Below are 22,551 nucleotides of genomic sequence, written 5' to 3'. Positions count from 1 at the left end.
ACTTTAACCTGAATATTTGGAAATTCTGATGTATAGGCATTCAGGATCCTCTGTACCTCAGCGAGGTTCTGCTTGCTGAACTCCCCTGACTGCATGACTGCATCTGCTTCCTTCCCCCCTCCATTCCTTTCATATGTACTGGGACCCCCCCCATTCCTTTGATATGTACCGGGACTTTGTTTTCAATTACAAGAAAGGTGCCAGATAGAGCCAGTAACATTATGAAGGATCCCACCCACCCTGCTCATGGACTGTTGGTCCCACTCCCATCAGGGAGGAGGCTACATAGCATCCACACCAGGACCACCAGACTCAAAAACAGTTACTTTCCCCAAGCAGTGAGGCTGATCAACAACTCCACCCACTAACCCACCCCTCCACACCCCCAAACACCACTACTTCATCATTTCCTGTCAGTCACCTTAGTACAGCCTAGTTTCACTTATGGACACACAATCAATCTGTTTGTGTGTGTGTATATGTTCTTATGTTTTTACACTTTTTTTCTTTTATTATTATTGTGTTCTTTCTCTTTCGTGTTTTTTTTGTGCTATATCGGAACCAGAGTAACAATTCTTTCATCCTCCTTCACACCGGTGTACAGGAAATGACATTAAACAATCTTGAATCTTGAACACTCATCTAAACATCTTAGACTCTGGGAAATTTATTATTCTACTGGGTAACATCTGAAAAAAGTGAGGTTAGAGTGCGCTGGCATACTAATCAGAGTAACACCCACTCGGTCAGAACATATGCCAGTCCTGAGAGAGCTGGATTATCAGAGGTTCAGAATCAGAATCAGGTTTATTATCACTGACGCATGGCATGAAACTCGTTTTGCAGCAGTTGCACATTGCAATACATGGTAATTTTGCTAAAAACCATAAATCAGTTCAAAGTTCAAAGTAAGTTTATTATCAAAGTACAGATATGTCACCAAATACAACCTTGAGAATGATTTTCTTGTGGGCATGCTCAATAAATCCAGTAACCTCAAGAGAATTAATGAAAGACCACCCCAACAGAGCAGACAACCAGTCAGCAAAAGATGACACACTGCAAGTAGAAAAAGAGAAAAAGAAATGATAATATATAAGTAAGCAATAAGTATTGAGAACATGTGAAAAAGAGTCTTCTTCTTTTCCCCACAATGGCCTCTTACCTCTTCTCCTCACCTCCCCCGGGTCCTCTCCTCTTCCCCTTTCTCCCGTCATCCATTCTCCTCTCCTATCAGATTCCTTCCTCTCCAGCCCTTTGACCTTTCCCACCCACCTCGCTTTATCACCTTCCAGCTAGTCTCCTTCCTCACCCTCACCTTTTTATTTTGGCATTTTCACCCTTCCTTTCCAGTACTGAGCAGGCTTTCGGCCCAAATTGTAGACACTTGTTCATTTCCATTAATGCTGCCTGATCTGCTGAGTTCCTCCAGCATTCTGAGTAAGTTGCTCTGAAAATGAGACCACAGGTTGTGTGAACAGTTCAATGATGGTGCAAGTGAATAGAGCAAAAATAAGTGGAAATTAGAATGCTGCCCTCCCCTCTCCCCTCTCCCCTCTCCCCTCTCCCCTCTCCCCCCTCCCCTCTCCCCTCTCCCCTCTCCCCTCTCCCCCCTCCCCTCTCCCCTCTCCCCTCTCCCCTCTCCCCCCTCCCCTCTCCCCTCTCCCCTCTCCCCTCTCCCCTCTCCCCTCTCCCCCCTCCCCTCTCCCCTCTCCCCTCTCCCCTCTCCCCTCTCCCCTCTCCCCTCTCCCCTCTCCCCTCTCCCCCCTCCCCTCTCCACTCTCCCCTCTCCCCTCTCCCCTCTCCCCCCTCCCCTCTCCCCTCTCCCCTCTCCCCTCTCCCCTCTCCCCTCTCCCCTCTCCCCTCTCCCCTCTCCCCCCTCCCCTCTCCCCTCTCCCCTCTCCCCTCTCCCCCCTCCCCTCTCCCCTCTCCCCTCTCCCCTCTCCCCCCTCCCCTCTCCCCTCTCCCCCCTCCCCTCTCCCATTAGCAGAGCGATCCCACCAGTGATCACAAGGCAGTCTCCCCTCTCCACAGCAGAGCGATCCCACCAGTGATCACAAGGCAGTCTCCCCTCTCCATAGCAGAACGATCCCACCAGTGATCACAAGGCAGTCTCCCCTCTCCATAGCAGAGAAATCTCACCAGTGATCACAAGGCAGTCTCCCCTCTCCATAGCAGAGAAATCCCACCAGTGATCACAAGGCAGTCTCCCCTCTCCATAGCAGAACGATCCCACCAGTGATCACAAGGCAGTCTCCCCTCTCCACAGCAGAGAAATCCCACCAGTGATCACAAGGCAGTGTCCCCTCTCCACAGCAGAGCGATCCCACCAGTGATCACAAGGCAGTCTCCCCTCTCCACAGCAGAGCGATCCCACCAGTGATCACAAGGCAGTCTCCCCTCTCCACAGCAGAGCGATCCCACCAGTGATCACAAGGCAGTCTCCCCTCTCCACAGCAGAGAAATCCCACCAGTGATCAAAATGCAGTCTCCCCTCTCCATAGCAGAGTGATCCCACCAGTGATCAAAATGCAGTGTCCCCTCTCCATAGCAGAGCGATCCCACCAGTGATCAAAAGGCAGTCTCCCCTCTCCGTAGCAGAGCGATCCCACCAGTGATCACAAGGTAGTCTCCCCTCTCCATAGCAGAGTGATCCCACCAGTGATCAAACGGCAGTCTCCCCTCTCCGTAGCAGCGTGATCCCACCAGTGATCAAAAGGCAGTCTCCCCTCTCCATAGCAGAGCGATCCCACCAGTGATCAAAAGGTAGTCTCCCCTCTCCACAGCAGAGAAATCCCACCAGTGATCAAAATGCAGTCTCCCCTCTGCATAGCAGAGCGATCCCACCAGTGATCAAAATGCAGTCTCCCCTCTCCGTAGCAGAGCGATCCCACCAGTGATCAAAATGCAGTCTCCCCTCTCCGTAGCAGAGCGATCCCACCAGTGATCACAAGGCAGTCTCCCCTCTCCATAGCAGAGAAATCCCACCAGTGATCACAAGGCAGTCTCCCCTCTCCATAGCAGAGTGAACCCACCAGCGATCAAAAGGCAGTCTCCCCTCTCCATAGCAGAGTGAACCCACCAGCGATCACAAGGCAGTCTCCCCTCTCCATAGCAGAGTGATCCCACCAGTGATCAAAAGGCAGTCTCCCCTCTCCATAGCAGAGTGATCCCACCAGTGATCAAAAGGCAGTCTCCCCTCTCCATAGCAGAGAAATCCCACCAGTGATCAAAAGGCAGTCTCCCCTCTCCGTAGCAGAGTGATCCCACCAGTGATCAAAATGCAGTCTCCCCTCTCCGTAGCAGAGTGATCCCACCAGTGATCAAAATGCAGTCTCCCCTCTCCGTAGCAGAGTGATCCCACCAGTGATCAAAATGCAGTCTCCCCTCTCCGTAGCAGAGTGATCCCACCAGTGATCAAAATGCAGTCTCCCCTCTCCGTAGCAGAGCGATCCCACCAGCGATCAAAAGGCAGTCTCCCCTCTCCATAGCAGAGCGATCCCACCAGTGATCAAAAGGCAGCCTCCCCTCTCCATAGCAGAGAAATCCCACCAGTGATCACAAGGCAGTCTCCCCTCTCCATTAGCAGAGCGATCCCACCAGTGATCAAAAGGCAGCCTCCCCTCTCCATAGCAGAGAAATCCCACCAGTGATCACAAGGCAGTCTCCCCTCTCCATAGCAGAGAAATCCCACCAGTGATCACAAGGCAGTCTCCCCTCTCCATTAGCAGAGCGATCCCACCAGTGATCAAAAGGCAGCCTCCCCTCTCTGTAGCAGAGTGATCCCACCAGTGATCAAAAGGCAGTCTCCCCTCTCCGTAGCAGAGTGATCCCACCAGTGATCAAAAGGCAGTCTCCCTTCTCCGTAGCAGAGTGATCCCACCAGTGATCAAAATGCAGTCTCCCCTCTCTGTAGCAGAGTGATCCCACCAGTGATCAAAAGGCAGTCTCCCCTCTCCGTAGCAGAGTGATCCCACCAGTGATCAAAATGCAGTCTCCCCTCTCCGTAGCAGAGAAATCCCACCAGCGATCAAAAGGCAGTCTCCCCTCTCCGTAGCAGAGTGATCCCACCAGTGATCAAAAGGCAGTCAGCCGGTGCTCACCTTCTGCATTCGCCTCAATATTTCTATCTCCCTTGTTGCTTCAATTGGTGAGGAATGGAAGCTTTAACCAGTGGAATGGAGTCGAAGATCAGCTTGCGCCCTGTCCCGCAGCCTTCTCACCATGATGTTTGCCTCCCAGAATTCTCTGGAGACTGCAGAGTGCTGGAACACACAAACTACCTCCAAACTGTAATTCACAGGCTCTAACAGTTCCAGACTTACATTCAAGATGAAACACAAATGTAAAAGGCATAAAAGAAGTGAAATATATGATTTCATGGTCCATCCAGAAGATGTTGACTGTGGGAGTGTTGTACGCAGCTACCAGCTGGGCTGGTGGTAATAAGTGTTTCTAAACCTAGAGTGTGAGTCCTGAAGCTCCTGTACCTCCTTCCTGATGACAGCAGTGAGAAGGGAGCATGGCCTGGGTGGTGGGGTCCCTGATTACAGCAGTGAGAAGAGAGCTCGGCCTGGGTGGTGGGGTCCCTGATTACAGCAGTGAGAAGAGAGCTCGGCCTGGGTGGTGGGGTCCTGTTGACAGCAGCGAGAAGGGAGCATGGCCTGGGTGGTGGGGTCCCTGATGACAGCAGTGAGAAGAGAGCTCGGCCTGGGTGGTGGGGTCCCTGATGACAGCAGTGAGAAGAGAGCTCGGCCTGGGTGGTGGGGGTCCTGATTACAGCAGTGAGAAGGGAGCATGGCCTGGGTGGTGGGGTCCCTGATTACAGCAGTGAGAAGAGAGCTCGGCCTGGGTGGTGGGGTCCCTGATTACAGCAGTGAGAAGGGAGCTCGGCCTGGGTGGTGGGGTCCCTGATTACAGCAGTGAGAAGAGAGCTCGGCCTGGGTGGTGGGGGTCCCTGATTACAGCAGTGAGAAGAGAGCTCGGCATGGGTGGTGGGGTCCCTGATTACAGCAGTGAGAAGAGAGCTCGGCCTGGGTGGTGGGGACCCTGATTACAGCAGTGAGAAGAGAGCTCGGCCTGGGTGGTGGGGTCCCTGATGACAGCAGTGAGAAGGGAGCTCGGCCTGGGTGGTGGGGGTCCCTGATTACAGCAGTGAGAAGAGAGCTCGGCCTGGGTGGTGGGGTCCCTGATGACAGCAGTGAGAAGGGAGCTCGGCCTGGGTGGTGGGGGTCCCTGATTACAGCAGTGAGAAGGGAGCTCGGCCTGGGTGGTGGGGGTCCCTGATTACAGCAGTGAGAAGGGAGCTCGGCCTGGGTGGTGGGGGTCCCTGATTACAGCAGTGAGAAGGGAGCTCGGCCTGGGTGGTGGGGGTCCCTGATTACAGCAATGAGAAGGGAGCTCGGCCTGGGTGGTGGGGTCCCTGATGACAGCAGTGAGAAGAGAGCATGGCCTGGGTGGTGGGGGTCCCTGATTACAGCAGTGAGAAGGGAGCTCGGCCTGGGTGGTGGGGTCCCTGATGACAGCAGTGAGAAGAGAGCTCGGCCTGGGTGGTGGGGTCCTGATTACAGCAGTGAGAAGAGAGCTCGGCCTGGGTGGTGGGGGTCCCTGATTACAGCAATGAGAAGGGAGCTCGGCCTGGGTGGTGGGGTCCCTGATGACAGCAGTGAGAAGAGAGCTCGGCCTGGGTGGTGGGGTCCTGATTACAGCAGTGAGAAGAGAGCTCGGCCTGGGTGGTGGGGTCCCTGATGACAGCAGTGAGAAGAGAGCATGGCCTGGGTGGTGGGGGTCCCTGATTACAGCAGTGAGAAGAGAGCTCGGCCTGGGTGGTGGGGTCCCTGATGACAGCAGTGAGAAGAGAGCTCGGCCTGGGTGGTGGGGTCCCTGATGACAGCAGTGAGAAGAGAGCATGGCCTGGGTGGTGGGGGTCCCTGATTACAGCAGTGAGAAGAGAGCTCGGCCTGGGTGGTGAGGGTCCCTGATGACAGCAGTGAGAAGAGAGCTCGGCCTGGGTGGTGGGGGTCCCTGATGACAGCAGTGAGAAGAGAGCTCGGCCTGGGTGGTGAGGGTCCCTGATGACAGCAGTGAGAAGAGAGCTCTGCCTGGGTGGTGAGGGTCCCTGATGACAGCAGTGAGAAGAGAGCTCTGCCTGGGTGGTGAGGGTCCCTGATGACAGCAGTGAGAAGAGAGCTCTGCCTGGGTGGTGAGGGTCCCTGATTACAGCAGTGAGAAGAGAGCTCGGCCTGGGTGGTGGGGGTCTCTGATGACAGCAGTGAGAAGGGAGCATGACCTGGGTGGTGGGGTCCTGATTACAGCAATGAGAAGGGAGCATGGCCTGGGTGGTGGGGGTCCCTGATTACAGCAGTGAGAAGAGAGCTCGGCCTGGGTGGTGGGGGTCTCTGATGACAGCAGTGAGAAGAGAGCTCGGCCTGGGTGGTGGGGGTCTCTGATGACAGCAGTGAGAAGAGAGCTCGGCCTGGGTGGTGGGGGTCTCTGATGACAGCAGTGAGAGGAGAGCTCGGCCTGGGTGGTGGGGGTCCCTGATGACAGCAGTGAGAAGAGAGCTCGGCCTGGGTGGTGGGGTCCCTGATTACAGCAGTGAGAAGAGAGCTCGGCCTGGGTGGTGGGGGTCCCTGATGACAGCAGTGAGAAGAGAGCTCGGCCTGGGTGGTGGGGGTCCCTGATGACAGCAGTGAGAAGGGAGCATGGCCTGGGTGGTGGGGTCCCTGATGACAGCAGTGAGAAGGGAGCTCGGCCTGGGTGGTGGGGGTCCCTGATTACAGCAGTGAGAAGGGAGCTCGGCCTGGGTGGTGGGGGTCCCTGATTACAGCAGTGAGAAGGGAGCTCGGCCTGGGTGGTGGGGGTCCCTGATTACAGCAATGAGAAGGGAGCTCGGCCTGGGTGGTGGGGTCCCTGATGACAGCAGTGAGAAGAGAGCATGGCCTGGGTGTTGGGGGTCCCTGATGACAGCAGTGAGAAGAGAGCTCGGCCTGGGTGGTGAGGGTCCCTGATTACAGCAGTGAGAAGAGAGCTCGGCCTGTGTGGTGGGGGTCCCTGATTACAGCAGTGAGAAGGGAGCTCGGCCTGGGTGGTGAGGGTCCCTGATGACAGCAGTGAGAAGAGAGCATGGCCTGGGTGGTGGGGTCCCTGATGACAGCAGTGAGAAGAGAGCTCGGCCTGGGTGGTGGGGGGCCCTGATTACAGCAGTGAGAAGAGAGCTCGGCCTGGGTGGTGGGGGTCCCTGATGACAGCAGTGAGAAGAGAGCTCGGCCTGGGTGGTGGGGGTCCCTGATGACAGCAGTAAGAAGAGAGCATGGCCTGGGTGGTGGGGGTCCCTGATGACAGCAGTGAGAAGAGAGCATGGCCTGGATGGTGGGGTCCCTGATGACAGCAGTGAGAAGGGAGCTCGGCCTGGGTGGTGTGGGTCCCTGATTACAGCAGTGAGAAGGGAGCTCGGCCTGGGTGGTGGGGGTCCCTGATGACAGCAGTGAGAAGAGAGCATGGCCTGTGTGGTGGGGTCCCTGATGACAGCAGTGAGAAGAGAGCTCGGCCTGGGTGGTGGGGTCCCTGATGACAGCAGTGAGAAGGGAGCTCGGCCTGGGTGGTGTGGGTCCCTGATTACAGCAGTGAGAAGGGAGCTCGGCCTGGGTGGTGGGGGTCCCTGATGACAGCAGTGGGAAGAGAGCTCGGCCTGGGTGGTGGGGTCTCTGATGACAGCAGTGAGAAGGGAGCATGACCTGGGTGGTGGGGGTCCCTGATGACAGCAGTGGGAAGAGAGCTCGGCCTGGGTGGTGGGGGTCTCTGATTACAGCAGTGAGAAGAGAGCTCGGCCTGGGTGGTGGGGGTCCCTGATGACAGCAGTGAGAAGAGAGCTCGGCCTGGGTGGTGGGGTCCCTGATTACAGCAATGAGAAGAGAGCTCGGCCTGGGTGGTGGGGGTCTCTGATTACAGCAGTGAGAAGAGAGCTCGGCCTGGGTGGTGGGGGGCCCTGATGATGGATGCTGCTTTCCTGCAACAACATTCCATGTAGATGTGATGGACTGGCCCATATCCACTGCTTTTTGTAGAAATTTCCATTTAAGTGCATTAGTTCTTCTATGCGTGGCTGCAATGCAGTTTGATGTGGTCTGATATGCAATAAAAAATATCAATTTAAAATTAAATTAAGTAAGAAATGCAAAAAGAGAACAAAAAAACCTGAGGAAGTGTTCGTGGGTGCATTTTCCATTCTGAAATTTGATGGTAGAGGGGAGAAAGCTGTTCCTAAAATATTGAGAATGTGCCTTCGGGCTCCTGTAATTCCTCCTCGATGAGAAGAGGCCGTGTCCTGAGTGATGGGGACTTTAAGGATGGATGCTGCCTTCCTGAGGCATCACCTCTTGAAGGTTTACAGTATACACCACCCAGCTGGCTATGGTGAACTACTGCAACATATCAGCTACACAGTCAGTCAGGTGAGGTCAATATGATTCCTGAACTGCTTTGTGTATTCATTCACAGAAACTGTAAAGGTATCTCTGAGCCCCAGTGTGCTCTGTGCAATTTTACACCGAACAGCAGGAGCCGGGACTTGGGAGTGAGAGGTGGGAGATTTCCAATGAGCTAGGTCTCAGGACTTGCTGGAGAGATCCTAAAAGAGGCACATCCGCAAATTGTTAGTTAATAGTTGATTAGATAATAACGCTGACGGCCACCTTCATGTGTGGTTGTATCAGTAGCCATGGTGCCTTAGCGTTTGTGGTCACTGATAATAAAATCAAATTACTAGACCCAGAACACACTCACTTCTATGATTCAAACACACTTTATTTTACTTGTGCACAAGGAGACCAGCGTGGCCCCGGTCACCTGCATTGTTCTAACGTCTGAATAGAAAGCTGTTCTTTTATAGAGTATCGGATAATCAGTTACAGATATTGATCATTTAGTAAACTGTATGTTTGAGCTCGTTACTTGCAAAGTCAATCACTATTCACAATAGGGATGTTAAAAGCCAATAGAAACTACAAGCTGACAACTGATAATATTTTGAAGTTGGTAAAGCAATTGTCCCTTAGTTGGTTTGTGTGCCTTAGATTGCTTATCGAGTCTGTAGTGAGTAGGTGGCTCTGGTGATCTCACGCCAAAGGTCTCCCTTGTCTGGGTTTGACTACACACTGCCACAGTCGTCCTCAGCTGCATGTCCTCTGTACTCCTTGCCTTACCTCAACTCCCATATGGTTAGTGCAACACTATCGCAGCTCTGCGCGTCCCAGAGTTCAAAGTTCAATTTCAGCACAGCCTGTAAGGAGTTTGCACGTTCTCTCTCTGATTGCGTGGGTTTCCTCTGGGTGCTCCAGTTTCCTCCCACCGTCCATCAGAGGATTAGGTTCCAAATAGTAATTAAGTATATGGGATAAAGTTAAACTATTCTTTGTTTTGTTTGATACTGATAAGTAGTCGCTGGATTTCACCAGCGCCATCTTAACCCGGAAGGTAAAGGCAAGGTGAGGAGAGATTCTTTCTCGTTCCTCATTACTTTAGTTATGACAGATGAGCTCCAGCCTGTGTCAGGCTCCTCTTGTGCAATGTGGGCTCTCTCAGACAGACAGACAGACATACTTTATTGATCCCGAGGGACACTGGGTTTCATTACAGTTGCACCAACCAAGAATAATGTAGAAATATAGCAAAATAAAACCATAAATAATTAAAAAATAATAAGTAAATTATGCCAAGTGGAAATTAGTCCAGGACCAGCCTATTGGCTCAGGGTGTCTGACACTCCGAAGGAGGAGTTGTAAAGTTTGATGGCCACAGGCAGGAATGACTTCCTATGACGCTCAGTGTTGCATCTCGGTGGAATGAGTCTCTGGCTGAATGTACTCCTGTGCCTTATGGAGTGGATGGGAGACATTGTCCAAGATGGCATGCAACTTGGACAGCATCCTCTTTTCAGACACCACCGTCAGAGAGTCCAGTTCCACCCTCACAACATCACTGGCCTTATAACCATATAACAATCACAGCACGGAAACGGGCCATCTCGGCCCTCCTAATCCGTGCCGAACTCTTAATCTCACCTGGTCCCACCTACCCGCACTCAGCCCATAACCCTCCACTCCTTTCCTGTCCATATACCTATCCAATTTTACCTTATATGACACAACTGAACTGGCCTCTACTACTTCTACAGGAAGCTCATTCCACACAGCTATCACTCTCTGAGTAAAGAAATACCCCCCTCGTGTTTCCCTTAAACTTCTGCCCCCAACTCTCAAATCATGTCGTTTGAATCTCCCCTACTCTCAATGGAAACAGCCTATTCACGTCAACTCTATCTATCCCTCTCAAAATTTTAAATACCTCGATCAAATCCCCCCTCAACCTTCTACGCTCCAATGAATAGAGACCTAACTTGTTCAACCTTTCTCTGTAACCTAAGTGTTGAAACCCAGGTAACATCCTAGTAAATCATCTCTGCACTCTCTCTAATTTATTGATATCTTTCCTATAATTCAGTGACCAGAACTGCACACAATATTCCAAATTTGGCCTTACCAATGCCTTGTACAATTTTAACATTACATCCCAACTTCTGTACTCAATGCTCTGATTTATAAAGGCCAGCGTTCCAAAAGCCTTCTTCACCACCCTATCTACATGAGACTCCACCTTCAGGGAACTATGCACTGTTATTCCTAGATCTCTCTGTTCCTCTGCATTCCTCAATGCCCTACCATTTACCCTGTATGTTCTATTTGGATTATTCCTGCCAAAATGTAGAACCTCACACTTCTCAGCATTAAACTCCATCTGCCAACGTTCAGCCCATTCTTCTAACCGGCATAAATCTCCCTGCAAGCTTTGAAAACCCACCTCATTATCCACAACACCTCCTACCTTAGTATCATCGGCATACTTACTAATCCAATTTACCACCCCATCATCCAGATCATTTATGTATATATCACTTATGAATGAGTTTGTTGATTCTGCTGGTGTCTGCTACCCTCAGCCTGCTGGCCCAGCACACAACAGCAAACATGATAGCACTAGCCACCACAGACTCGTAGAACATCCTCAGCATCATCCGGCAGATGTTAAAGGACCTCAGTCTCCTCAGGAAATAGAGACAGCTCTGACCCTTCTTGTAGACAGCCTCAGTGTTCTTTGACCAGTCCAGTTTATTGTCAATTCGTATCCCCAGGTATTTGTAACCCTCCACCATGTCCACACTGACCCCTCCCCTTCTCTCTTTTTCCATTCCCCATTCTGGCTCCCCACATCTCTTCCCTTCTCTTCACCTGTTACACCTCCCTCTTGTGTCCCTCCTCCTTTCCTTTCTCCAGTGGTCCGCTCTCCTGTCCTATCAGATTCATCCTTCTCTAGCCCTTTACCTTCTCCACCTATCACCTCCCAGCTTCTTACTTCATTCCTCCTCCCCCGCCCTCCCACCTCCCTCCTCATCTGGTCTCACCTATCACCTGCCTGTTTGTCCTCCTCTCCCTCCCCCACCTTCTTATTCTGGCTTCTTCCTTTTCCTTTCCAGTCCCGATGAAAGGTCTCAGTCTGAAACTTTGACTGTTTATTCCTCTCCGTAGATGCTGCCTGACCTGCTGAGTTCCTTCAGCATCTTTCTGTGTTTCTCAGGGAAGCTGCCCGAGACGCTGATGACTACGTGTGCAGGTAGTGTGTCTGGCTGCAGGTCTTGAAAGACCACATGATGGCCCTGGAGCCAACTGCAGTGCTGAGAATGTTGCGGATAACACGTTCAGGAAGTTGGGCACACTGCTGTTTATGGGTCGAGGGCAAGATGGAGACTGGGGGGGGGCCCAACAGGCAGAGGCGTAGCTGAGAGGGAGGGCAGGAGTTCCCTCTAGTCATCTCCCTCCAGAACAGAAGTACCACTTGGAAGGAGGGGGTTCACTCGGGGAAGTGGTCATGGCTCTGCTACACAGGAGAGCGGGACACAGACAGGAAGAGCTATTGTGGGAGGGGGAATCTGCATTCAGGTTCATTTATTTATCACGTGGACATCGAAACGTACAGCAAAATGCATCGTTTGTGTTGATAACCAACACACCCAAAGGTGTGCTGGGGGCAGCCCACAAATGTCTGCAGACGTTTTGGCACCAACATAACATGTCCACGATTCTCAGCAGAATTAAACAACAGCAGAACAAGCCCTTTTCCTACCCGCATACACACACAGGCAGGCCTCCAGACCCAAGACAGGTCGCTTCTCGGCCTCCAGTCCTTGGCCCCAAACTCTCAGACTCACTGACATCAGGCCTCTGACCTTTGAGATTTTTAACCTCTGGACTCACCAAGCTTTTGACTTTAACCTTTGTCTTTACCCTTCGCTGACCCCAAGTCTTGCCGATTACAGGTTTGACCTTTGGGTCTCAACTTTCAGATAAGATCTTCTGTGACTACAAACTCAACTCCCAATTGGTATGTTGCCTCCCAAATGTGAGGGGCAGGAGTGTTGCAGAGAGGCTGTGGGATGTCTGGAAGGGAGGGGTGAACAGCCAATTGTCGCCGTGTATGTAGGTATCAGCGAGAAGGAATCCTCGGGATTGCTCCCTGTATCCTGTGCTAATCAGAGTAGGAATGGCAGTTCAAAGTAAATTTATTATTAACGTACATATATGTCACCATATACAACCCTGGGATTCATTTCTTGCAGGCATTTACAGTAAATACTGGAGACTCAATAGAATCAATGAAAAACTGCACCCAATGGGATGGACAAACAACTGTTGTGCAAAAGACAACAAACCGCAAATACAAGAAGAAAGAAAACAAAAGCAGTAAACATGGAGAACGTGAGATTGAGAGTCCTTGAAAGTGAGCCCATAGGTTGTGGGAACAGTTCAGTGTTGAGGTGAGTGAAGTTATCCCGTTTGGTTCAAGACCCTAATGGTTGAGGGGTAATAACTGTTCCTGAGCCTGGTGGAGTAGGTCCTGAGGCTCCTGAACCTTCTTCCTGACTGCAGCAGTGAGAAGAGAATATGGCCTGGATGTTGTGGATCTATGATGAATGAGTTAAACTGCTGCAGGATCCTGTGATGTGTTGGACTATTTCTGGTTTCTCTTGGCATTTTCTGTATATAGCATCTTGAATTTGTTGGTCCTTTATTATGTATTTTTGATATTTTTTTTGTGCTAGCCACCTGGTCCTGTATGGACACAAGGAACCCCCCTGTTTCCGGGAAGAGGTCTCCAACTCTGAGCCACTCCCTTGGCGACATCAAGTCTGCTCAGAACATGGGGATGTCTTCCCTGGAGGGTCACACTCTTCTTTCTGTTGGTTAGCATTTTCTTGTGTAGTGATAAATTCTTCATTTTCCTGGGTTGAGCTTTCATTTAAATTTGGTGGTACGTACTGCTTATCAGAATTGCATATGCTCTTGTGGAGTGCTGAATCCTGTTTCATTTTTTGTGTCTGTTATTCTTCTTCCTGCTTTGCCCTAGGTACTGTTAATCTAAGTGTTTTTGAGTGTACATGCTGTTTTATAAAATTTGTTATTTAATTTCTTATTTTTCTTTGTAAATTTTCCAGACCGGTTTCTGATCAAGATATCATGCCAAAAAATACGTTAATATGGGCATAAAGTGTTCAATGCCTTTGTTATATTTTTACTATTGAGCTCCATTTGGCAGATTTTCTTAAACCTTGAAGTAAGTTTTGTCAAAAGTTTTCCCTTTATTGCTCTGTGGTCTATTTCCATTGCTTGCTGATACCCCCGATACTTAACACATTTCACGTTCATCATCGGTTGTATTGTATCCGGCTGCTCTGCCTTGTATTCAGTAAGCTCTATTGCACCCCTCTTTATGTTCAATGCTCTGCACTTATCTAGTCCAAAGTTCATCTTTGAAAATAGTTCTACTATTTGATTAACATACACAAAATGCTGGAGGAACTCAGCAGGCCAGGCAGCATCTATGGGAAAAAACATAGGCAATGTTTCAGGCCGAGACCCTTTGACGGGACTATTTGAATTAATTGCTATAGCTTTACTGATGAAGGAAGGAGCACATAATTTCAAATTGTCCATGAATAGAAGGTGTGTCAAAGTATAATTTATTAGGTTGTTTCTGATTTGATACCCTATTTACATCCAATTCAGTGAATTACAGAGTGGGTTTAAAGCTGAACAAAACCACAGAAGGCTTAGAGGGTTGTCCAAGAAAATGCCTCAGTTTATTTTTGGTTGTTAATAGATCGGGTGATTACAGTACGGCAATACTTCATGAGATGTTGCAGGAATTCACAAGTATTGGGTGTAGTTTATATATATATTAAGAGTTTCCATTAACCATGAGTGTGGGACAGTCAAATGCTTTTTGCTCGTCGATATAACAACATGAAAGATCTCTGCTTTTCTGCTGGGCTTGATGTAGAATTACAGAATCGATTATCAGTTTTCTTTACATCCTTTCATATGCTTGTGGCATCCTTTCTGCTCTTCTGTGAGTATACTGTGGTTATCTGAATGAGTGGTGATTAGTTGCAAGATGCTAGATGGTACGATTTTAGATGTAGTTTGTAAACAAGTAATAGGACGGGTCATTTGTGATTTCTCCTTTAGGTAAGAGATGTGTTTTGTTCTGTCAAAAATTCAAGCACTTTTTCAGGATTTTTAAGAGAATTGTTGATAATGCATTGATTTTCAAGTAAAAATTTACTTGCCTTCATCCTTACCTACTGGCACTTTTTCAGCCATGGGTATTTTGTATAACTGTTTTCAGCATATCTATTGTGACTTCAGATAGGTGTTAGCATTTCTTCAATCATGTGTGTGCATTCTTTTTCCTACCTAATCCAGTCTGCTTCTTGATTATGCTTCACCCAGATATTAGATCAAAAGCTAATTATCTCTGTGTTTGTTGGTAATTCTGTACTAGGGTTCGTGACATTTTGGTGTGCCGAATTTAGTTTCAATGTCCTGTATAAACCTTTCTCATTGTTTTGGAATTTGCTTCGTCCGATGCATTTCACGTATCTATTTACTCTGGCTTTGTAAATATGCACCAAGTTTTTGATTTAGTGCATCTATAAAGTCTACAGTGCTTTTGTTAGGTTGATTCTATCTTGTGTGGACCTTTCCAGTAACTTTCTTTTTTAATATTATAATTTCATTTTTTTCTTCCTTTTTGTAATTGCACATTTTGTTGCCTTTTGCACTGTGGTTGTTTGCTCTGTTGGTGTGGTCTTTCATTGACTCTGTTGTGGTTTTTGGATTTATTGAGTATGCCCACAAGAAAATGAGTATCAGAGTTGACTATGGTAACATATATGTATTTTGATAATAAATTTACTTTGAACCTTGCTTTAATACTCTAGTCTTCACAAAATGAATGCTAACATTGTTCCCTCTACCAAAGTCCATGACCATACACTTCCCTACACTATATTTCATCTGCCATTTCTTTGCTCATTCTCCCAATCTGTCTGTCCTTCCACAGACTTCCTGCTTCATCAACACTAATTGTCCCTCCACCTACCTTTGTATCGTCTGCAATACAAAGCCGTCAATTCCACCAACCAAATCATTTGACATAGGTGAAAAGAAGCAGTCCCAACATGGAGCTCTGCGGAACACCATTAGTCACTGGCAGCCAACCAGAAAAGGCTCCCTTTATTCTCGCTCTTTGCCTCCAGCCAATTAGCTAATCTTCAATCCATACTGGTATCTTTCCTGTCATATCATAGTCTCTTACCTTGTTAAATAGGCACCTTGTCAAAAGCCTTCTGAAAACGCAAATTAACAACCTAACCTGAATCTCCTTTGCCTACCCTGTTTGTTATTTCCTTAAAGATTCGCCAGGCAAGGTTTTCCCTTAAGGAAACCATGCTGACTTTAACCTGTTTTGGTAGCTGGGTTGGCAGTGTTCGGAAGGCCGCAGATTCACGGCACCGCATTCGCTCTTCATGGAAAGACCGAGTTTGATTCTGGCGGAAGGATGTTTTTGAAATTCTAAGATTTATGTGATTATTAGACTGTAGTTTATATTGGTCTCCTTCTCCCTCAGTTTCCTGTGATTTCTTTCTTGTTGCCGATTGGCGGGTTTGGGACTCCGGGTGGGGGATATGTTCATTTTTGTGCGAGGGAGGGGATGGGGGATTTGAGGTCTGATGTTCTTGTTTTTTTGTGTGGGCGATCTGTTAGTTTTGTGTGTGAGAGGGGCTTGGGGGTTTCATGCTATTGTTGCTGTTTATTTGTGAGAGGTGTTGGGACTTTGAGGCTTGATGTTCCAGTTGCCATTTCTCGTGTGGGCAATCTGTTAGCTTTTGTATGAGGGAGGGGGTGGGGGGGGTCGCAAGTTTTTTCTTTTTCCTTTTCATGCGGGGGGGGGGGGAGCTGATTCAGTGACCCCCATGGTTTTCTGTATTTCATGGCTATCCTGGAGAAGATGAATATCAGAGTTGTATTGTGCATGCATACTTTGACAATTAAAATTAACCTTCGAACCTTAACCACGTGTTTCCAAGTACTCGGAAACCTAATCCTTAATAATGGATTCCAACACCTTCCCAGCCACTGGTTAGGCAAAATGACCAATTATTTACTTTCTTCTGCCTCTGTCCCTTCTTAAGGGGTGGAGTGACAGCTGCAATTTTTCAGCCCACTGAAACCATTCTACTGACTCCTGAAAGATCATTACTAATGCCTCCACGATCTCTTCAGCCACCCCTTTCAGAACCCTGGATGTAGCCCATCTAGTCCAGGTAACGTTCAGCTTCCCCAGCACCTCCTCCTTAGACGTAGCAGCTACACTCACTTATGCCTCCGACCCTCTTGTACTTCTAGCATTCTGCTAGTGTCTTCCACAGTGAAGACTGACACAAAATACTTCTTAAGTTCATCTGCCATTTCCTTGTCCCCCATTACTACCTCTCCTGCATCATTTCCCAGTGGTCCGATTTCCACTCTCATCTCTCTTTTATTTATCTGGAAAATCTTTTTGTATCCTCTTTTATATTATTGGCCTGCTTACCTTCAAGCTTCATCTTTTCTCTCTTTATGGCTTTTATAGTAAAAGCTCCCTAATTCTCTAGCTTCCTACTAATTTTTGCTATACTTTAAGCCCTCTCTTTTGCATTTATACTGTCTTTGACTTCTCTTGTCTTCCACGGTTGCCTTGTCTTCCCCTTAGGGTACAGGTACTTCATCTTTAGGATATATCTATTCTGCGCTGCCTGAATTGCCCCCAGCAGCATCAGCCATTGGTGTTCTGCCGCCATCTCTGATAGTGTTTCTTTCCAAATCAGTTTTGGCCAGCTCCAATCTCATGCCACTGTAATTCCCTTTACTCCACCAATATATTTGACTTTAGGTTCTCCTTCTAAAACTGTAGTGTGAATTCTATCATTTTATGATCACAGCCTCCTAAGTATCCCTTTACCTTGAGCTCCCTAATCAAATCTGGTTCATTACACAATGTACAATTCAGAAATGCCTTTTCATTAGTAGGCTCAACCACAAGCTGCTCTAAATAAAAACCTTGTGGGCATTCTACAAATTCCTTATCCTGCGATCCAGCTTAAACCTGATTTTCCCAATCCACCTGCATATTGAAATCCCCCGTGACCATCATAACATTGCCCTTTTTATGTGCCTTTTCCAGCTCCTCCTGTAACTTATAACCCTCATCCTGGCTACATTTTGTAGGCCTGCCTATAACTCCCTTCATGGTCTTCTTTAGGAGAGAGTGGACTATGGGAGAAAGAGAAGGAGGAGGGGCACTGAATGGAGGTGATGGGCAGGTGAGGAGAAGAGACAAGCGAGGAACCAGAATGGGGAATGGAAAAGTAGAAGGGGGGAGGTGGGAGAAATTACCAGAAGGATGCTGCCTGGATTGGGGAGCATGCCTTATGAGAACAGGTTGAGTGAACTCGGCCTTCTTTCCTTGGAGTGATGGAGGATGAGAGGTGACCTGATAGAGGTAGCCAAGATGATGAGAGACATTGATTGTGTGGATAGCCAGAGGCTTTTTCCCAGGGCTGAAGTGGCTAGCACGAGAAGGCACAGTTTTAAGGTGCTTGGAAGTAGAAACAGAGGAGATGTCGGGGTAAGTTTTTTACACAGAGAGTGGCGAGTGTGTGGAATGGGCTGCCAGCGGCAGTGGAGGAGGTGGATACGATAGGGTCTTTTAAGAGACTCCTGGATACGTACATGGAGCTTAGTAAAATACAGGGCTATGGGTAACCCTAGGTAATTTACTAATGTGGGCTGAAGGGCCTGAATTGTGCTGCAGGTTTTCTATGTTACTATGTTTTCTAAGAGAATTCAATGTTCATGCCATAAATTCCTCGGCATAAACATCACTGAGGATCTCACGTGGTCTGTACACGCCAGCTGTGCGGTGAAAAAGGCACAACAGCAGCTCTTTCACCTCAGACGGTTGAAGAAGTTTGGTATGGGCCCCCAAATCCTAAGAACTTTCTAAGGGGCACAATTGAGAGCATCCTGACTGGATGCATCACTGCCTGGTATGGGAACTGTGTGTTGGCACGTGGCCAAGTGGTTAAGGCGTTCATCTAGTGACCTGAAGGTCGCTAGTTCAAGCCTTGGCTGAGGCTGTGTGTGTGTCCTTGACCATTTAACCGCACATTGCGACAACACCGAGACTTGCAGCATGGGCAACTGCCAATCTTCCATACAACCTTGCCCAGGCTTTGCGCCACCCAAGGCGCAAATCCATGGTCTATCGAGACTAACGGAGGCCTACACATGGGAACTGTACTTCCCTCAATCGCAGGACTCTGCGGAGAGTGGTGCGGACAACCCAGCGCATCTGTAGTTGTGAACTTCCCACTATTCAGGACTTTTACAAGACAGGTGTGTAAAAAGGGCCTGAAGGATTATTGGGGACCTGAGTCACCCCAACCACAAACTGTTCCAGCTGCTACCATCCGGGGAACGGTACCGCAGCATAAAAGCCAGGACCAACAGGCTCTGGGACACCTGGCCATCAGACTGATCAATCCATGCTGATACAATTGTATTTCTATGTTATATTGTTGTACATACATAAGGAGAAAAGGTGAGAGAGGGAAATGGGAGGGGGAATGGTGAAAGGGGTGGGGGGGGGGTTCAAGAAATCGATGTTCAGGTTGGAGACTACCCTCTCTCACCTTATCTCCTTACCTGCCCGTCGTCTATGTCTGATACTCCTCCCCCTTTTCTTTCTTCCATGGCCTTTTGTCCTCTCCTAACAGATTCCCCTTCTCCAGCCCTGTATCCCTTTCAGCAATCAACTTCCCAGCTCTTTACTTCAACTCTCCCCCTCCCCGTTTCACTATCATCTTGTGTTTCTTCCTCCCTCTCCCCCCACCTTCTAACTCTCTCTTCATATTTTTCTCCAGTCCTGTTGGAGTCTCGGCCCTAAATGTCGACTGTACTTTCTTCCACAGATGCTGCCTGACCTGCTGCGTTCCTCCAGCATTTTGCATGTGTTGCTCTGGATTTCCAGCATCTGTAGTTCTCTCTTGTTAGAGGCTCGGTTCCTGTTGCTGTTTGTGTGTACTCGTTGTGACCACAAGGTTTCCCTCCACGCTGGAAAAGTACAGAGAAAATTTCTGAGGACGTTACTGAGTCTGGAGGGCCTGAAAGGCAAGAGTGAATAGGTCAGGACGTTATTCTTGGAGCATGGAATGTTGAGGGGAGATTTGATAGAGGTATACAAAATTATTGGGGTATAGATAGGGTAAATGCAAGCAGGCTTTTTCCACTGAGGTTGGGTGGATCATGGATTAAGGGTGAAAGTTGAAAAGTTTAAGGGTAACTTGGGGGGGGGGGACTTCTTCACTCAGAGAATTGTGAGAGTGTGGAATGAGCTGCCAGCACAAGTGGTGCATGTGCGCTTGATTTCAACATTTCAGAGAAGTTTGCATAGGTACATGGGTATGGAGGACTATGGTCCGGGTGCAGGTCGATGGGACTACATGGCTAGGCATGGATGAAATGGATTGAAGGGCCTGTTTCTGTGTAGTTCTTCTCTTAGAGTTTCTAAGGATGTACGGGTTAGGGTCAGTAGGTTGTCATCATGCTACGTTGGCCCCGGATGCTTGGAGACACGTGCGGGCTGCCCCCAGCACATCCTCGGACTGTGCTGTCTGTTGACACATTTCACTGTATGTTTCCATGTACGTGGGACAAACTAAGCCAATCTTATTAAATCTTTCCCACCCTATCAGCACATGCTCTGACATTTCAGGAGGCTAAGGACTTGCCCCTGGTCTTCAACACTGTTAAGAACTCTGCAACTCTCCCTTTATGCTGGATCTTGTAGTACAGTGGAGGGACAGTCTTTTCCCCTGGGTAGAGGAGTCTAAAATACAAAGGCACAGGTTTAAGGAGAGTGGGGGAAGATTTAAATGGGATCAGAAGGTCAGGTTTTTCCACACAGAGGGAGGTGGGTAGATGGAATGAGCTGCCAGAGGAACTGACAGAGGCTAGGAAGGTTTGAAAGCCTGAACGACCGGATTGAAGAACAGCTTCCACCCCCCCCCCCACCCCGCTTTCAAACTCGAGAACCAATCATCTCTTTCACCTCCAATGTCTCATACAAGGAGGCAACAGCCAATACGGTGGGGGGGGGGGGGTTACAGGATAAATTTAAGCCGATCAGAGGAAATTGGGGGGGGGGGGGAGTGTCAGAGATCAGATTTGTGTACATCCCTAAGGTATCTGCCTCTCCCAGGCCCCTCACATTTCCTTTAAAATTCCCCCCCACTCACCTTAAATACATGCCCTCTGACATTTGACATTTCAACCCTGGGAAAAAGTTTTGACAGACGGTATATTTTCCACAGCACCGAACATCTATATATGCCTCTCATAACCTTTTAAGCCTCTATCAGATCTCCCCTCAGCCTCCGCCGCTCCAGAGAGAACACCCAAATGTGTCCAACTTCTTCTTTCAGCTCTAGTGCTGTTGAACTCCGTGAATCTCCCGAGCGCCACCTTTTTCAACAGTTTCTTCTAGGAGTTTAACGCAAGCCGTCAGGGTTTTCTGCCTACCCAGAGTAGACGTTTGGGACGGGGCCAGGGAAACCAGGACAGGATGCTGGAACAAGGAAGGGTGTTCCAGAGCCGCAGTTCGCACTGGCTGGGAGTGGTGCTTCACAAACACGCTCCCTCCCTCCTAACTAACGCTGGAATTCGGAACTCGGGGCGAATTCCGTTTCCGTTCGCCGATTCTGCGCGAAAACCTGTGTTAGTGTGTGAGAGAGTGAGAGTTTAGAACAGCCTCTCTGACTCGAACAGGGCACGGATTCAGCCCCACCATGGCCAGTTCCCCCCAGAAGTCTCCCTCCACTCCTAAATCCCCCGTTCCCAAATCCCCTTCCTCCAGAAAGGACGAATCTTTCTTGGGCAAACTGGGCGGAACTCTCGCCAGAAGGAAGAAAGCCAAAGAAGGTAATTTTTAAAAAATCTGTGCGTTGTTGTAATCGAGAAAGCTACTCTAATTTAATAATAAAAAAACTTTGTAAAACTTTTTGCAAAGTTTATTAAAGGATTCAAACTCGCTGCGTTGAAGTATGCATGCCTCATAGGGATTACCAAGTTTTAATTCTTAAGTATTTACGTTCAATTGGGTGTAACCAGACACTGTGGAATGCGTTTCCGGTTCTGTGTCACCCGCTGTGTTGCTTCGCGGTCAGATCGAAACTTTGCGAGTTGTTCGCGGGGTAATTGATCAAACAACGTAGCGCGTTTATCGGTGGAAGTTCAGTAACTGCTACCAGGTTGTAATGTGGAGGGCAGGGGAAGGATTTGGCCCACTGCCCTTCACTTTTCTTGATGTTTAAAGACTGTTGTGACCCAGTGGATGACTGGGGAGTTTAGTCCTAGTTTCTGTCGAAGTCGTAGATGTCTTGCTCTGTGGGAGGGGCTGTTTCATATAATTTCAGCGAATGTGTCCTTGGTCCAGCTCGTGAGTGTTGTTACAAAGTAGACACGACGGTGCTTCCACTTTGTTAGAATTCTGCGTAGATCGGGCACATGAACTCCAAACGTTGACCAACTTTGATAGATGCAGAGTGGAGAGCGCCGCAACTGGCTGCACACACCCCAATGCCCAGGAACGGAAAATCCTACCGAAAGTGGTGGACACAGACCAGTCCATCACGGGTAAAGCCCTCCCCACTATTAAGCACACGTAAAGGAGCAGGAAATCAGCATCCATTATCAAAGACCCCCACCATCCCGTCCATGCTCTCTTCTTGTTCTGCCATCGAGAAGGAGGTGCAGGAGCCTCAGGACCCACGCCACCAGGTTCAGGAACAGTGTTACGATCAGGCGCCTGAACTGCTGTGGATAGTTTCACTCACCACTGATTCCACAATTTGCACTCCCACTTTCCTGGACTCCACAGCTCATGTTCTCAGTGATATAATTTATTTGTTATTATCATTTGCTGTTTTTGTATTTTCACAGTTTGTCTTTTGCACACTGGTAGTTTTTGTGTGTAGTTTTTCATTGATTCTGTTAGTGATTTCTTAGTGAATGCCTGCACGAAAATGTATATGGTGACATTTGTGTTATCTTAAAC

The 22,551-nt window shown here is 48.8% G+C and overlaps 2 protein-coding genes across 4 annotated transcripts in view; one reads left to right on the top strand and one right to left on the bottom strand.

The window, feature by feature from the left end:
• Nucleotides 1-842: 842 nt before the first annotated feature.
• On the bottom strand, nucleotides 843-20,949 carry LOC132397429 (uncharacterized). 3 transcript variants are annotated; one of them, XM_059976212.1, is made up of 6 exons: nucleotides 20,735-20,949; nucleotides 19,421-19,550; nucleotides 10,120-13,930; nucleotides 4,104-10,033; nucleotides 1,319-1,450; nucleotides 843-1,059 (listed from the first exon to the last, which is right to left on the bottom strand). In XM_059976212.1, exon 4 carries the CDS (start codon nucleotides 8,046-8,048, stop codon nucleotides 7,011-7,013), a length of 1,038 nt encoding a protein of 345 aa, XP_059832195.1. In that variant the 5' UTR covers nucleotides 8,049-10,033; nucleotides 10,120-13,930; nucleotides 19,421-19,550; nucleotides 20,735-20,949; the 3' UTR covers nucleotides 843-1,059; nucleotides 1,319-1,450; nucleotides 4,104-7,010. The 3 variants fall into 3 exon arrangements, with proteins under 3 accessions (XP_059832195.1, XP_059832196.1, XP_059832197.1); XM_059976213.1 differs by having other exon boundaries at nucleotides 4,104-13,930; nucleotides 19,421-19,600; XM_059976214.1 differs by having other exon boundaries at nucleotides 4,104-13,930; nucleotides 19,421-19,600; nucleotides 20,840-20,949.
• Nucleotides 20,950-21,152: 203 nt separating this feature from the next.
• Nucleotides 21,153-22,551, top strand: part of LOC132397427 (alpha-parvin) — a 107,227-nt gene continuing 105,828 nt past the window's right edge. The window contains exon 1 of the mRNA XM_059976211.1: nucleotides 21,153-21,416. Within this exon, the coding sequence (XP_059832194.1) occupies nucleotides 21,284-21,416 (133 nt within the window). The 5' untranslated portion in view covers nucleotides 21,153-21,283. The remainder of the gene's footprint in view (nucleotides 21,417-22,551) is intronic.

Source organism: Hypanus sabinus, chromosome 7 (genome assembly GCF_030144855.1).
Source record: "Hypanus sabinus isolate sHypSab1 chromosome 7, sHypSab1.hap1, whole genome shotgun sequence".
In the NCBI taxonomy this organism is placed as follows: Eukaryota; Metazoa; Chordata; class Chondrichthyes; order Myliobatiformes; family Dasyatidae; genus Hypanus; species Hypanus sabinus.
This window is presented reverse-complemented; position numbering and strand designations above follow the sequence as displayed.